The sequence below is a fragment of the Diabrotica virgifera genome, chromosome 5 (assembly GCF_917563875.1).
Source record: "Diabrotica virgifera virgifera chromosome 5, PGI_DIABVI_V3a".
Taxonomy (NCBI): domain Eukaryota; kingdom Metazoa; phylum Arthropoda; class Insecta; order Coleoptera; family Chrysomelidae; genus Diabrotica; species Diabrotica virgifera.
In genome coordinates, this window is record NC_065447.1 from 236215853 (window position 1) to 236233768 (window position 17916).

Below are 17916 nucleotides of genomic sequence, written 5' to 3' on the forward strand. Positions count from 1 at the left end.
TGAATATTTAGTACGGAGGATTCGTGTTAAATTACTTGTTGGATAATCTCATTACTTAATGTTATTACATCTGAAACTGCTTACTGTTATCCAGATAAAATTAATAACTTGAGATAGCGCATACAAAATGTTCAGTCTGTACAAAAAAAGTTCTAGTATTTCTAGTATTTTTATAGAACAATGATGGTAAGCACTTATTAGTTTTAAAACAAAAACGGTTTAAATATCGGGAATAATTAAATTCAATATTTTAATTTGATCAATTTTTAATTATTTCTTTTTTTATGGCGTCAATATCAACAGACTTGGATTCTCCACTGTTTGCCCAGTTGTTAATTTCATCCAATCATGAATTTTTTTTTCTCTACTGCCTCTTCGTAATTACTGCCAATGCAAGAACTAGGTTATCACCAATGAATGCATCACTGGTATTTTGACTTAACTTAGTATGTAATATATTTAGTGCACAACAGATACAATACTGGCCCTAAAAGACACTTCCTCGTGTGACTGCAATTTTAATCTCTTTTAAATCAGAATGAACTTCTTCGTGCTTTACTAGGAAGCACGTAACTGAAGTATCTAACTCCAGCAGCCAGGAACAGGGCTGCTGTTTTTTTTGCAGAATTTTTTTATTAATTCTTTATGCCAAAATCTATAAATGCATGTAATATCCAAGATGAGCACCCATGAAAGAGACCTTTTTTTTCTTCACTTTGGAGGAGAGAGAAATTATAAGAAATGAAGAGAGGTGTCTAATATCAACATAGAGAGAGTAGCCCAATAGAAGTGCTTGGGAAATTGATTAAATGAAGACTGGTATCCAGAGCCAGAATAGAAACGATCCACAAATTATTCTTCATCATATTCAAAAAGGTACTTAAAAGTCGAGATATATAAAAATATTCTGTTAAGTGTTGATTTGGAGTCAAGACCTTAAATTTTTGTAGACAATCTCCAAACAAGTAATTGCACTTCGTAAGTCCTAGGTTTTCACCCAAAGTAATCGGGCGCGTCGAATAATATATCACTTGTACTATTCCGGTGACTTTAAAACAGTACTTCTGGTTGCTTTTCTCAAACCGTAAGTCCTAGGTCAAATTTCTCACCTATAGGTAGTACCATCCTTGGATTATAAACTTTTATTCAACATCTCATTTGTCATTCTACCTAGTATAGTCACAAAGGAGTTACATTCGCAGTCGGACGGACAGACGGAGAGACAGCCTAGGTCAAATTTCTCACCTTTAATATCATCCTTGGATTATAAGCTTTCATTTGACACCTCACTTGTCATTCTACCTGGTATAATGATGGAGGAGTTGTGTTCACAGACAGACAGACGGACGTGCATAATTCAAAATTGGGTGAAAACTAAAGGTTGCTGGTAACTAGAATTTTATTATGGGTTAGCTAAAAAAGTTATAGAAGTTTCAAGGAAAAATTTTAAAATGAAAAGTGAATGTTACAGACAGTGTTTACACACAGTTACAGTTGTGTGAACAACAACTCAAAGAAAAAATGATACTTTTTCGGATACTGCACCAATAACATGTTTGTATATAAAAATTGTATGTTTATCTCTATCCTTATCTGTTTGTAACATCAAAATATTTATCATTTAATCTATTTTTTCTGCATAAACATTGATACAAACATTTCAAAGCGCTAAAAGTTGTTTGATGAATTATAAAATTTTATTTTTTAATTCAATAAAAAATTTTATCTCGAAAAATTTGCGGAAAATAAAAAAATTTGATTTTCAGAAAAACGAACCTGATTCAATACTGAATTTCTTCTTTTTTTTTTCTTTACTTAACTCATATGACATTTTCAGTACACGAAAAGGAATAAAATCATGATTAAACTTTATATTATTAATCTTTAAACAACCATAAACTTTCAAAAACAAATTAATTTTGGTTTAAATGGATGCAGTTAATTGTGTTAATGTCCGACTGGTCTATTATTTTTTGACAAATAATGATATTATTTCCAAGTCTATTAAGTACGATATAACGCCCAAGGGCGTGTTATTGAAAAATAACACCCTAGGGCCTATTAAATTTAAATAACGAGTTAAATACTGTCAAGTTGACAATTAAAACTCTAAGTAAAACTATGGTTACCACAATTACGTTACAACTATTTCTGATAAATGTACTTATTGGAAAACTAATTAATTCAAAATTCATTCAAATTTTTTGCATATAAAGAATAATTTAGTCAGACATTCAACGTTGAAGGCACCACTGGTATTATAATAATAACGCTTTTGGTCAATGTATATACCTCGGGCCGAAGGCCCTTGATCTATACACCATTGACCTCAAGCGTTATTATCCTTATAATACCCTTGGTACCTTAATAACTATGTATAATAAACTGCATGTAAATAATGATGAATGGGTTGCATGTGTGAGTCCATTTTAAATGGGCTGTAGAGATAATATTCAGACTTCATAATCTGCTTTATATAGTCAAAAGGATGACCGGACTGGTTTCAGAGACTACAATTTACTGTCCGTCTTCAGGTTTTCAAGTGGACTGTTTACTGAAGACCTGAAGATGAAGATCGATAGTAAATTATAACGTCTGAAACTGGTCGGTCCGGTCAACCTTTTGACTCAATAAACAGATTGTAAATAAATAAATAAGAAAGGATTCCCGGTGAATATAATATAAAGATTGTGAGAGATATGTATGGGAGTAACAACTACTGTTAGGACAGGTGTGGCAAAGACTGATAAATTACAAGTAAAGCTAGACTTGCACCAAGTTTTGGTGCTTAGTCCTTACTTATTTATTTATTCTCATTAGTTTTGGATCAGATATCAGCGAAATTACAAGACCTGGGGGAAGACGCTTAGGCAGGACATGTTGGTAAAGGCGATTGATGTTGATCTGACCCAAGATAGAAACTTATGGAGAAATGGAATTAGGGAAACCGCCACCATATAGAGATAATGGCAAAGAAAATGATGATGATGAAACAGATTGTAAATAGTCTGAATGTTATTTCTACAGTAATCCCTCGTTATCCGCAGACTCATCAACTGTGGTTTCACTTATCCGCGGTTGCAATATCTATTGAATATTTAATGAGAATATTTTATTATTGTTATATATATTTTTTATAATTTGACCAGTCACGTTAAATTATGATACACTCATGATACGCCACTGAGGCTTATTCTTAGTAGTAAGACTACAGCAATTAGTATATAGTTCAGAAGGTTTAAAATACCGACGAATGTAGGCGTTTATTTTTGTTCATATGATAATACTATTTCACAGATATGCAATTTCATCGTATTTCTTTCTATGTACATACTAATATACGTATCCAAATTGGGATTATATGTCATATTCTTCTTTGGATCGTGGATCCCTCGCCAACCACGGTTTCACCAACCACACCTTTCTCTTCGGAACGTAACCCCCTTGGTTGAAGAGGGATTACTGTACAACCTATTTGCAGGTGAATATTTTGTGTTTAAATATTGGCTATGAGCATTTTTGCTTGGTTGTAATGTAAAGTAATTATAGTCACTGCCAACAAAATTTAACCAAGGTAGCAAAAAATAATAACTAAATTTACTAGACAATTGGGACTGGGTTACGGGAACTGAGTATCATCATCAGTGTCATTACAACCCTTTATGAGTCAAAGCCTTCTTCAGAACAATCCTTCATTGGCCCCTGTCTCTGGCAACTCTTCTCCATGCTCCATGGCATACGGGAACTGAGTATATAAATATACAAGCTTGCAGTACCTATATAAATAGATATGACCCTGAGGGTTTGTTCAGAAATTCACTAAAAGTGAAACTTTTGATATTATTTAAGTGCATGCGTCTTTTGTTATTTAGCATTATTTTATCTCAAATAAGCCCTATATGTTGATTCATAAATTATCCATTGTTTAATATGAAAAATCTGAAAACAAATGAATATTTGATTTCAGATCATGTATAAAATACACCTTAAGAATGAATGAAAAACCAGAAAATACATTTAAAAGAGTTATTTATAAATAACTTATTCAAGTTTTTGACTTATGTACTCTTTAAACTTTATATTTATTACTATCTCAAAAAACACCCACACCATGAAAGCTTTTAATAATTTATGCTATGTATTTAAAAGAAACACCTTATATACTTACGACATTGTTAAATCCAAGGAAAAACGATAATATTAAATATCCAATTGGTAAAACAGAATAAAAAATAAGATACAAACAACTCTTGTTTATGTGATATCCTATAAAATTTTCATGCTCATTTCCTAAAAGAAAACTAAAAATATTTGGTATAGTGACACCAGCAGTGATAAATTCTGTGGGCGGATAAATTAAGCAAATACTTATTAGGAAATATATCACAGTAAAAACGAAATCTGAAGACATTTTAGAGCAAAACTGAACAATAGGAACAAGGTTATGTTGTTTTTTGTTTTACTACCAGTTGATTTGACGTTTACCAATGACGTTTACTTAAGTGACATCTTCAGTGTAGACGTAGCGTTAAATTTAAAATCAATATGAGGCGGGAAGTTTTAAATGATTTGTGAATGCTTACTTAAGTTCGAGTACAGCGTGGTTACAAACATCGCAAGAACCAGATCAATCATTATATAGGTTGTCCAGAAACTCTCCTAACAAACGAAGACCGGTGATTCATCAGATAATTTTAAGGCAATTTAACCCAATTCACCTAGTAGCTGGAATCGAGATGGAGCATGGCGTCTTGTAATTAGTTTTGTTAATGCCTCCAGAACGCTTCTATTTAGAAAAATGAAAACTGGGACGCCTATTTATCTTCCAGATATAAATCGATTGCATCAATAGGGCTTTTCATTTTCACAGTCATTTGTTTCGAGCTTCTGTCATGTGTCACTAAATATTAATATATCTACGTCATACGTTATTGATATATCCAATGATACAAACCAAAGACGTACGTCGTAGATATATTAATATTATGTGACACATGACAGAAGCTCGAAACAAATGACAATCGATGAAAAGCCCTATTGCGATATTGCGAATTTGTAGTACCGGTCATAAAGGCGTCCGTTTCGGCTAGACTAGGGAAACGGTTTTTGTATCGCATAACTTTTTTTTCTTTAACGTTTAAGCATTTTTGACACTGGATTATTAAATCGTGCGGTACTCTAGTACTAAAAGGTACTCTTGCTTTAAGTCGGTAAAATATACCGATTTTTTTAAAGGTTTTCAAATTTTTTTCAAATCGGTTGAATAGGTTTTCTAGTAGGAAATTCTAGTAGGTCTTTGGTACCGGTCATAGTTCATATGCGTCCATTTTGGGTAGGTAACGGTTATTTTATCGCATAACTTTGACCTTTTTTGTCTTTAATTTTTAAGCATTTTTGTCACTAGATTAACAAATTATGAGGTACCTATTCTAATATTAAAAGTTACTCTTGCTTTAAGTCGGTAAAATAAACTGTTTTTTTTTATTTTTTTCATTTTTACGATCCTAATACTGACTTAAAGCAAGAGTTCCTTTTAGTACTAGAGTACCTCACAATTTAATAATCCAGTGTCAAAAATGCTTAAAAGGTAAAGATAAAAAACATTTTAGTTCCAAACATTTTTTTTTAGAGTCACGCTATAGGTATTGCACAGGTATCGTTACGTTCTCCTCTGTTTCGTGGAGCTCTTACTGTATAAATTTCCCATAAATTTTTACGGTGTACAAATATTTTCAATATTTCAACACACTAGAACCTTGTACCTGTCCCTTTAAAACTAGTTCTTTACCGATATACCCGCCAACTATCTTTCCCGCCAAACAACAAAGCTAGAAGTTGACCAACTACAAACTGAGAGTTGAGAGTCTGTTACCAACCTTTGCCAAGAGCACACCGCATTTTAAGAGCGGTAGTTTTCGTCTGTTTCTTAACAAATCTAACCAAATAATTAGTGTCAGTGGCCATACCAACTTGGCCGTAAGTGATTAGTGCCAAGTGGTAAATCAATCATAGTTTTATCAACTGTAAGTAGAAAAAAGATAATTTGTACATCTTATTTAATCATCTATCATCAAAGTCGCGGTGTTGTCATTGTATCTAAACGGTTTGCTGTTCCAACAAGTTAAACTCTACGCGGTATAAGCTGTCTCACAATTAAACTTATAATGTAAAGATATAATATCTTCTATCTCTCACGTATCCTTCTATTCATTTAACTCGTCAATAAACATATTTTTATTGTTCGATAAACACCATTGTGTGTTATTACCTACCAACCATTCCCTATCCCTTATAAAGAGTAATCCTTACAGGTGCTGGATTCCCAGCTGGTCCTTCGAAAAAGAAGAAGAAGAATTCCCAAAACCTGTGTGCGAAAACCGAACACTGAACCAGCCGAGTTCGCTACAGCGAGCTTCTTAATTGCACACTTACAAAGCATGGATATTAAGAAGAATACGATATACATACATATACAGTATGTCCCTGTAAGTTGTATCCATATGGAAAACTTTTTTGAAGATATACTTCTTTACCGGCGATAGAGGGTGAATTTTTATATGTTAAAACCTATCAGCCCGGCGCATGCGCATTATAACTTTGTTCTGATTGGATGTTCAAAACATGTCAAAAATTATTCCAAATGGCGGCTGTGGCACAGCTGTACACTAGGTTGTCTTTCAAGATGCAGTAGAAATAGAAATAAACAAACCAAGACACGTTAAATGCCACTATAGGAGCACAACCGGATCATAATTTACAATGTATACAGGGTGAGGCAGATAAAGGGCCTATTAGAAATATCTCGAGAACTAAAGCTAAGAGAATCTTGAAAATTGGAATACAGGGATTTTGAGGTATGCACTATTTAATGAAAATATTTTCTTCTCTTTGCTACTTCCGGTTATACCGGAAGTTGATTGTAACTTCGTTTTTTTAAATGGGACACCCTGTATATTTTTACATTTTTTGATTCTCCTCGATTTCTTCTTTCTTAAAATATAAGGCTTTGTAATATTATACAGGGTAGGTTAAAAGATAATTACGTTTTCTTATTAATTTCGTAGCAAAATTAACACCCTGTAGGATTGTAGTAGATTGGTATAATAAACTCTATTAATATTCAAATGATTTTTAATATAGTCTACTATTGTTAAGAGTTATTGGTATAGTTAAACTTTTCATTTTAGTATACAGGGTTGGTCGAAACTCGGAATGAGTATTTCTGAGTTTTCTTAAATGGAACACCCTATATTTTAGTATTGTAATGAAATATTATTTTATGGTACTTTTTAATTTCTTAAGCATTCCCTATACCTAACTTTTTTAATTTGTGAGTTATTGGTGATTAAAGCCAAACTTTAGTTGCAACACAAAATAGGTGAAATTGTATTAGGTTGGTCGTGAAAATATTCAGTCACAAATAATTTTTTGGAAATAAATACATATTAATCTATACTGATACTTAAAATTGACAATAGTGGTTGAGGTATCAAAATACCATCGAAGTTAAGATTGTTGGGGCGATTAACAATTAAGCACAAACTAAAGCAGTTAGGTATAGGGAATGCTTAAGAAGTAAAAAGTACCATGAAATATCATTTTATTACAATACTAAAATATAGGGTGTTCCATTTAAGAAAACTCAGAAAATACTCATTCCGAGTTTCGACCCACCCTGTATACTAAAATTAAAAATTTAGCTACACTAATAATTGTTAACAATAGTAGAATATATTAAAAATTATTTGAACATAAATAGAGTTTATTATGTCTAACTACTACAATCCTACAGGGTGGGAATATTGCTACGAAATTGATAAGAAAACGTAATTATCTTTTAACCTACCTTGTATATTATTACAAAACCTTATATTTTAAGAAAGAAGAAATCGAGGAGAATCCAAATATGTAAAAATATACAGGGTGTCCTATTTAAAAAAACGAAGTTATAAGCAACTTCCGGTATAACCGGAAGTACCAAATAGATGAAAATATTTTCATTAAATAGATCAGTCTTCAAAACCCCCTTATTCCAATTTTCATAATTCAATTGTCTTTAGTTCTCGAGATATTTCTAATAGGCCCTTTATCTGCCTCACCCTATATACATTGTACATTCCAAATCATGATTTCCAAAGTTTATACATTGTAAATTATGAATCGGAAGTGCTCCTAGTAGCATTTAACGTGTCTTGGTTTGTTTATTTTCTACTGCATCTTGAAAGCGAACCTAGTGTAGTTTGATTATTTATGGTTGTTGCGTTTTGAAATTTGTGTGAAAAGAAACAAAGTTAGTTAATAGTTATACTGCCTTTTTAAATAGTTTTCATATACCTATATTTTTGGACTTTTGGACTATTTTGGACAAGGAAAACTCATTCTAATTTGGTAAGTAGTTTTTATTATAATCATATTGTAATTAGACATTTGGATTAGGTTGGAATACATACATTTATTTCCTCAAGAATGGGGATTTTAGAGAGAAATCCCAAATTAGGTCCGATTTTTAATTTTAAATTATGATATTTTGGCGTAGATTTATTTATCTAGTAGGTATGTAATGCTTTGATTTACATACTTAATTTGATTATAGTATTTTTACTACAAAAACGTTATTACGTAGGTCAAAATTTTTGACGTAAGAGAACTGTCAAAACATTAGAATGTGACTTTTCATTATTGCCATGTTTATAATAAATATGACAATAATGAAAGTCACATTCTAATGTTTTGACAGTTCTCTTACGTCAAAAATTTTGACCTACGTAATAACGTTTTTGTAGTAAAAATACTATACCAACAAAAGTTCTACCAATTTTCATCTAATATATTGTTTTGTTACTGTTTTGTTATTTAATATTTTCTTCCACAAGATTTAAACTACATAATTTAATTACATATTTATATATTTAAAACAACTGTCAAACAGTAAAACGTTCAGTTACCCTATTTTTCCACATGAGAAATAATGTGGGATTGGACGAGTGAGTCTAGGCTTCGATTACGAATCAAAGCGGCATGAAGGTCACGGGTTCGATTCCCGATGCAAGTTTTTATTTTTTTTATTTTTTTTCCATGTTATGATTGTAAGTATACCTATTTGTTATATAATTTTTTTTTCAGAGAATGCGTATTTAAAATTTTTGCCAACAATTATTATCGTTCAGAAATAATTTTTTCTTTGTGGCATTTTTCAATGTGTTTGTGTGCGTTTTATTCTTTAATTTTTTAAAATTTTTGGTATTGTCTTAAAAATCACATAATATGTAGTAGAAGTATAACTTCTTACGTGCGTACAAAAGTACACACACATTCTTTTTATTATTAATTTTACGAAAAAAAGTTATTCTTCATAAAAAGCTCTGCATGGTCCAAAACCTAAGATTCAACCATCAGATATCAAATTTTATGAATATTATACGAGGTATGTCAAAAAACTTTAATTTCACTCAAGAGTAAAGTAGCTTTATTTTTCACAACATTGAAAATTGCTGTTATGAAAAGTTGTTTGGAATTAAAAACTATATTCTAATATGCAATTACATCCTTCTAATTGACAAAAAAATTTTTTTGAAAAATTATGGATAACTAACATTATTTTCAGTAGTTTTAATTCTAATAACTCTTTTATTATTAATTTTACGAAAAAAGTGATTCGTAATAAAAAGTTCAGCATAGTCTAAAATACTCTAAAACCTAAAATACAACCATCTTATGTCAATTTTATACGAGGTGTGTCAAAAAAGATAAATTTAGATCAAAAGTAAAGTACCTTTATAGGTCAAAATACTTCAATAAGAGGGATGTAAATACATACTGAAACATGGTTTTTAATTCTTAATAACTTTTCATAATAACAATTTTCGATATTGTGAAAAATAAAGGTATTTTACTCTTGGGCCAAATTCATATTTTTTGACATACCTTGTATAAACTTGATAACATTTGACATAAGATGGTTGTATTTTAGGTTTCAGACCATGCAGAACTTTTTATTAAGAATCACTTTTTTTCGTAAAATTAATAATAAAAGAGTTATCAGAATTGAAATAACTGAAAATAATGTTAGTTATCCATAATTTTTCAAAAAAAAAATTTCAATTAGAAGGATGTAATTGCATATTCGAATATAGTTTTTAATTCCAAACAACTTTTCATAATAGCAATTTTCAATATTGTGAAAAATAATAAAGCTACTTTACTCTTGAGTGAAATTCAAACTTTTTGACATACCTCGTATAATATTCATAAAATTTGATATCTGATGGTTGAATCTTAGGTTTTGGACCATGCAGAGCTTTTTATGAAGAATGACTTTTTTCGTAAAATTAATAATAAAAAAGTTTTCCATATGGATACAACTTACAGGGACATACTGTATATGTTGCAAAAAAGATAATATACTTAGATGGACGAATGGAGTGGCAGAAAAAGATACAATTACGTTATTTTAAGTAACCTAGAAGTCTAGATAAAGCTATAAAGCTAAAGTCAAAATAGGTTGTCAAAATAAGAAGCTTCGTATTAAGATAATCTAGGACATGTGGAATGTAGTAAATAAGGATAATCGAATCCAAAACATGATGTGTCAAGTTGCTGGAAACAGAAGTCCAAAGAAAACATATAAGATGTGTTTGTGGAATTTATATGATAATGGTGAAGGCGATGAGCATTTCCGTGTAGGTATATTATAATGTTATCATTTCTTCCTCTTCTTGTGGAGCTATCTCCTTTAGTGGACGTTAGCGACTACACTGTCAAATTTGTTTCTATCCAATGCGGCTCTAAACACATATGTTGAATCAAAAGGACGGTCCAGTCTCTGAGCCATTAAGCCATTTATTTTTAAGCCATTAAATCTGACACCTACCGGGACTCCGTCTTTCTTTAATCGTCCTCTGGATAATCAGTTACGCGAGGGGGTACTTTTCGTTTCTCATTATGTGTCCTAGCGTAGCTAACTTTTCTAACTTTGATGATTTTTAGCAGCTCCTTAGCTGTACTTTTCCTCCTTAAAACATTTTCGTTGGTAGTGTGGGTTGTCCAAGGTATTTTCAAGATCCTTCTATAAAACCAGAGTTCCAAGGCTTCTAACTTGTTCATATAGGCGTTATGTTGAGCATCCAGGCCTCCGTTACAGATAGTAGTAGTGACCATACATAGTAACGCAGAAAACGACATCTAAGTCTGATATTAATGCTACTGTTACAAAGTAAGCTTTTCATTTTGGTAAAGCCTTCTCGGGCTACCTACCTGTTATCTCCTCCAAGATTGTAGGTACAATGAATAATTTTGATATTCGATATATTTTCAATTTCTTTGAGTTTTAGCCCTGCATATTTAGATGAAAATCAAACATCAAATAGTGAATAGGTAGTGTTATTATTAAGTTAAAAATGAAAAAAATATAAGTAAAAGAATAAAACGGGATAATACCCGAAGGTTGGCTGTATACCATCTAGTTAAATAAAATTAACATGAAGTAAAACTCCCTAGTGTAGTTGGTATATTTAATAAAAATTCTAAAAAATTTTTAAAAATCCAAACGGATTACGTTCAAAACGTTTTCGGACTTATCAGTCCATCATCAGTGAACTCTCTGTCCTTGCTAAATAGCCACAATGCCAAACACTGGTCAAGATGTATGTTCTAACTACATGGTGAAATCTGATCTACAATTTGGCTTACATTGGATGCCAACGGATTAGATTGACAGACTAAACGTAGTTCAATGTAGACCTAATAATAAAAAAAATCTCTTAATTAATGGAGTAGAGCATCATGTACCTAGTACTAATCCGTTGGCATCCAATGTAAGCCAAATTGTAGATCAGATTTCACCATGTAGTTAGAACATACATCTTGACCAGTGTTTGGCATTGTGGCTATTTAGCAAGGACAGAGAGTTCACTGATGATGGACTGATAAGTCCGAAAACGTTTTGAACGTAATCCGTTTGGATTTTTAAAAATTTTTTAGAATTTTTATTAAATATACCAACTACACTAGGGAGTTTTACTTCATGTTAATTTTATATAAGTAAAAGAAGTTTGATTAGCAATATGTTTATTAAACGAACTTTTAATCTTGACATGAGTTGTCTTCTAACAGACACCTCGTTTTAATAATATGCTCGTAATAATAAGACATTTTTCTTACTCTTTTTCTTTGCGGATCATTGAAATCAATATAGGCTAATCCAAATTTAGCTCTGAAAAGGAAAAACTCAGTTAGCAATAAATGCAAAAAATGTTATTTATCGTAGATTATTGTGATATGATTTAAAGCAGGGGTTTATCTGATAAGTATTTTGGAAAAAACCAAATGCGAGAAGAGCTGTAGAATGACCTAACAAAAGGGTGAAAGAACCAGTCAGAAAAAGAAAGAGGTCAGAGAGGATCTGAAGACCATGAAGTGAGACAGTGCGAGATGGTAGAACATGATCGACAAGATTGGAAGGCAATAGTAGACCCAGCAACGAACAGTTGTAACGGGTCGCGGATTATCCCCAACTGTCATCAATACGACTAACTTAACGCGTAACTTTGATACGAGAATTATAAAAAAAATATGCATTGAAATCCAGATCCCGTAATTTTTTGAGCGTTATAAAGTGAGTACAAATACATATTTCTTTTTTTGTAATTACAGCTTCAATTTACTGTACACTTCTCGTATACTCTGCCGATAAGGTAGAGTCGTGTTGGGGAAAGCTCGCGTGCCCAGTTGTAACACCATCGATTAAATACTTAATAGCTATTTGTATAACAAGGGAGGAAAGTGCTACTTTTCCTCCCGAGAATGAAGTTTACTGCCCGACGCGTAGCAGAGGGCAGTAATCATTCAAGGGAGGAAAAGGCACTTTACTCCCATGTTATACATATGGTTTTTCCACCTTCCTCAAATAACAAGAAATTTTTTTATTTTTATATTTTATCAATAGAACGTCAAAATGATTAGCAAAATCTTAAAAAAATCGATTACAATTTAATTACTTTTTTGCGTTGTAAATATTAAGCGATAACAATTAAATAATAAATTTAAAAATTACCAGTGAAAGTTGAATTAGTAATCCGCCAGGAGCGACACCAGCGAAGCTCAGAGCGTATAGAGAAAGTATTCCTGTCATTTTGACAAGCCTGCGTCAGATTTCTGTTCTGTTATCTGCATAGAGATTACGAACACTCTACGGCGCGCGGCGCTACGGTAAAACATGACGGATACGATTCGTATCGGGTGTTCGTAATCCGTATACAGATAACAGAACAGAAATCTGACGCAAGATTTGTCAAAATGACAGGAACACTTTCTCTATGTTGACTAATCAGTTATTTTCTTGTTAGAGATAAAAAATTTTACTATAATTTGGTCCAATATGACACAAAATCTAGGCATGGGATAAAAAAGTTTATTTGAAGAAAGTTTATTTTCTTATTCTTCTTAATGGCGGTACAGGCTCCTTTTGGCAATATTTTATTTAGTTATAGAGTAATTTCCACATACTAACATATCTCTCAAATTGGGCTCTGTACCGCCATTCTTTATTATATTACGAATATGTGTGCCAAATATCTCGTCAAAATATTCAAAATTACAGCCGCAATCTTGGACCGCGTTTGTTGCTACCTTTTGATCACTACTGTTGCCTCTTAAGAAGAAGGACAAAAACAGAGTATGTATTTGGAATATTCATTTATAGATGGAATTGCTACAAATAAAAAGATATTTATATGGTGAAATGATTGAATAGGTATATAGGATAGGTATTATAGAGAATTGGTGAAATAGATAAAGATGCATGCTATATAATTAGAGCTGTTTGGATGAAGTAGACTTTGAAAAGGCCTTTGACAAAGTACGCCACAGTAAACTCAAAGAAATCCTGGAGAGCAAGAACATTGACAACAGAGACATACAAATAATATTAAATCTGTACTGGAATCAGCGAGATAATATAAAAATAGAAAACCAAACATCGGACGAAATAGAAATACGTAGAGGGTTACGACAGGGTTGTATATTGTCACCGCTCTTGTTTAATATCTACAGCGAAACAATTTGCCAAGAAGCTCTCTCATATGCAAACGAAGGGATAATAATCAATGGAGAAGTTATCAATAATATTCGATATGCTGACGATACTGTGATAATGGCAAGAACAGCGGAAGATCTACAACATCTAGTTGAAAGTATGAATGAGATATGTAATAACTACGGCATAAGGATGAACGTCAAAAAACCAAATATATGACCTTCAGTAAGAATCCAATAAATGACACTAGTATCACAATAAACGGTACCCAACTTGAAAAAGTAAACGAATACAAATACTTGGGAACCCTTATCAATGAAACAGGTGACCAAAATCACGAGATAAAAAGACGTATTTAAATTGCCAGGTCTACTTTTATAAAAATGAAAAAAATATTTTGTAATCGTGATATTAGTATTCATCTACTAACTAGAAATGTTAAATGTTAAAATGCTATGTATTCAGTACTTTGCTCTACGGTGTGGAGTCATGGACTCTTAAACAGAGGAATATTAAAAATCTTGAAAGCTTTGAGATGTGGTGCTACCGCCGTATAGTAAGAATAAGTTGGGCGGATAAAATTACAAATGAAGGAGTAATACGCAGAATAAATAACGAGCCAGAAGTTCCACTGAATATAAAAAAGAGAAAACTTGAATACTTAGGCCACCTGATGAGGGGACAAAAGTACACATTCCTACAAAATATAATGCAAGGAAAAATCCAAGGACGAAGAAATCCAGGCCGTAGAAGAATGTCCTGGATGAGAAATTTGAGAGAGTGGTTTGGCTGTACCACTAACGAATTGTTCAAAACAGCAGTAAATAAAATTAGAATCTCCCTAATGATATCCAATCTCCGATAGGAGAGGCACTCAAAGAAGAAGAAGGATGAAGTAGAAGAAACCGAGTGGTGTATTGTGTGATAGAAAAATTGCAATGAATTTGAAGGGAAAATTCTTTAAAATAGCCATAAGACAAGCTATGATGTACGGAACTTCGAGCAGTTAAACAGAAATATGAACAAGGAATGCATGTGGTAGAATTTGTAATGCTTAGGGAATTAGTGGAAGGGCAAAAAGGATAAAATTAAAAGTGAGTACATTAAAGGAAGTCTAGGGGTGGCATCAATTGATGCCAAAATAAGAGATTATAGGTTAAGATGGTTTGGTCATGTTCAACGACGCGTCGAGACTTTAATTATCCAATACGAAGAATTGCTGATATGCGGATTCCTGGAAGGTGTAGAAGACAAGGACCAAAGAAAATCTGGGGGAGACGCTTTAGACATGGGGAGACCAAAACATGTCGGTAAAAGATGTTGATGTTGGTATGCGCCAAGAAAGAAACTTATGCAGAAATTGATCTAGTTAGGGAAGTCGTAGAAGGGAAGGGAAACGACTTCGTTTAGTTGAATTAAATTTTTAAATAATACAACACATTTTGTAATAATTTTTTTATTAAGAAAAGTAAACAAAGTTATATAAATCTTTTAACAAAACACAGTATACAGAAAATCAATACTAAGAGTACATAAAATATATTATATTTATGATAACTTTACAAAACTGTATTACTAATATGTTTCTAAATGATTTAAATATGCAAAACTTATAGAATTAGATAGATATTTGCCTCATATAATAGGGTTACCTTTAAATTACAAAATGGGTCAATCAAGTAATAAAAAATTCTCATGGCTTCAATACACCCAAATTTTTAAAGGTAAGCATGTAATATTATTGGTAATTAAACGTAAAAAATACTGTAAAGATACGAGGTACCTACTACTTTTGTAAAGTTATCTTGACAAGTAAAAAGTTAATTTTTATCTTATTGTTACTAGGTTCATTTGAAAGTAGTGTTACATCTAATATATAAGATATATACAGGGTCACACATGATAAACGATATCCCGAAAACCGTTAAGTAATATTTATAGTAATACAAAAATGTCTTCATGGACTTATAGATATACCCTCTCTAAAAACGCTTCTTTATATGGTTTTACTGTATACATTCAAGACTAGTCGGGATGGTACCTACAATACCTTATCTTGTTTCCTTCCGTTTTGATGTCTATGGTATCCTGGTTAGCATTTCTTGCCTTGGCAGATTAATTTTTAAATGAGAGATAATTTTTATACCACTGTCAGTGATATAAAAGTTTCAATTAGTAAAACTTTTTATAGACTGTCAATAATGGTAGGGGAGCCCAAGCGGGGATTTTTGCAGTTACTCGAGCGCGTCAGATTATCATATGGGGAGAAACCTGGTACCCTGCAGATGTACCTCTACCATATATTGGCTCTTAACACAGGGGAGTTCGTTAAGGGGGGCCCGAAATAAAAAATCTATCCTTAAAAAAACTCGAAATTGTCAGATTAAGATAAGGTAAATTAAGTACATGCAAAAGAGTGTATATTTTAAAAATCTGACGATTTGGGCGGGGCGTAAGGAAATGGGTGAGTCCCAAAATTTCCCAACAAAAAAGCGAATATTTCGCGAAATGAATGACAGATCGAAAAACTAAAAAATATGTGCTCAATATTTTTTTAAAATCTATCGAATGATACCAAACACGACTTCCCACGGAGAGGGGTGGGGGGTAAATTTAATATTTTAAATACGAATTCCGCGATATTTCGCGAAAGGAACATCAGATCGAAAAACTGTAAAATATACTTGTTCAATATTTTTTAAAAATCTATCGAATGGCACCAAACACGACCCCCCGCGGAGGTGGGGTGGGGGGTTACTTAAAAATCTTAAATAGGGTCCCTCATTTTTTATTGCCGATTTGGATTCCTTACGTAAAAATAAGTAACTTTTATTCGAAACAATTTTTCGAATTATGGATAGATGGCGTTATAATCGGAAAAAACGATTGTTGAAAATGGAAAATTAAATTAAAAAATGGCAAGCGCCCACTAAAATGGAAAACTTTACTTAACTTTTTTTGGTTTTAGGACCTATTCTTCACAACCCAATAGGTCACCAAAGCGCTCGAGTGACTGCACATTTAGCATACTTTGCTCCCCTACCATAATTTTTATTATGTCTACAATCTTTTTAGTCATGTCGCCAGGGTGGTACAACGGCCTCCTTTATTCAGATGGACTTACCCAAGTTCTTTTTATGTATTTTGACCCGTAAAACACGAATTTTTTGGGTAACAGTTGATCCGGATGTCGATAAGATTGTTATAAACAAAGAACTTGAGGAATTACATAAAAGCGATACAAAACAAATTTTTTTTGTATTTTTTTGGGTCATTCTAAGCAAAATATGATAAACGCGGTTGAACTTTCAAAAAATTGAAAAATTGCAATTTTTGAACCAGAATAACTTTTGATTAAAAACTAAAATAGCAATTCTGCTTACTGCATTTGAAATTTCAAGTCAAATTACACCGGTTTTGATTATTTGCATTGCTAACAATAAATTTTTTTATTGTCAAACAAAGCTATAAACAAATAGTGTTTCTCGTGCCCAATGCATGCGTTTTAATGCATGCTACGTAGAAATTAATATTTGTAGGCACGCCTACTTGTTCGATTTTAAATGAGGGATTCATTGAAGACATTACTCAAGCACTATGTGTTTATAGTTTTGTTTAACAATAAAAAAATTGATTTTTAGCAATGCAAATAATCAAAACCGATAGAATTTGACTTTAGCTTTCAAATGCGGTAAGCAGAATTGCTATTTTATTTTTTAATCAAAAGTTATTTGGTTTCGAAAGTTGCAATTTTTCGATTTTTTTAAAGTTCAACCGCGTTTACCTCGAAAACTATGCATCCTTCGAAAGAACTTGTAAGGACTTGTAAGAAAAAATACAAAAAGTTTTGTTTTGCGAAAATTCGCTGTTATGTAATTCCTCAA

At 32.0% G+C, this 17916-nt stretch overlaps 1 protein-coding gene across 1 annotated transcript in view; it reads right to left on the minus strand.

Annotated features, from left to right (window-relative positions):
• LOC114331096 (E3 ubiquitin-protein ligase TM129) overlaps nucleotides 1-4485 on the minus strand; it is a 34602-nt gene extending 30117 nt beyond the window's left edge. The window contains exon 1 of the mRNA XM_050650890.1: nucleotides 4169-4485. Coding sequence (XP_050506847.1) covers nucleotides 4169-4411 — 243 coding nt within the window. The 5' untranslated portion in view covers nucleotides 4412-4485. The remainder of the gene's footprint in view (nucleotides 1-4168) is intronic.
• Between the last annotated feature and the right edge of the window lie 13431 nt (nucleotides 4486-17916).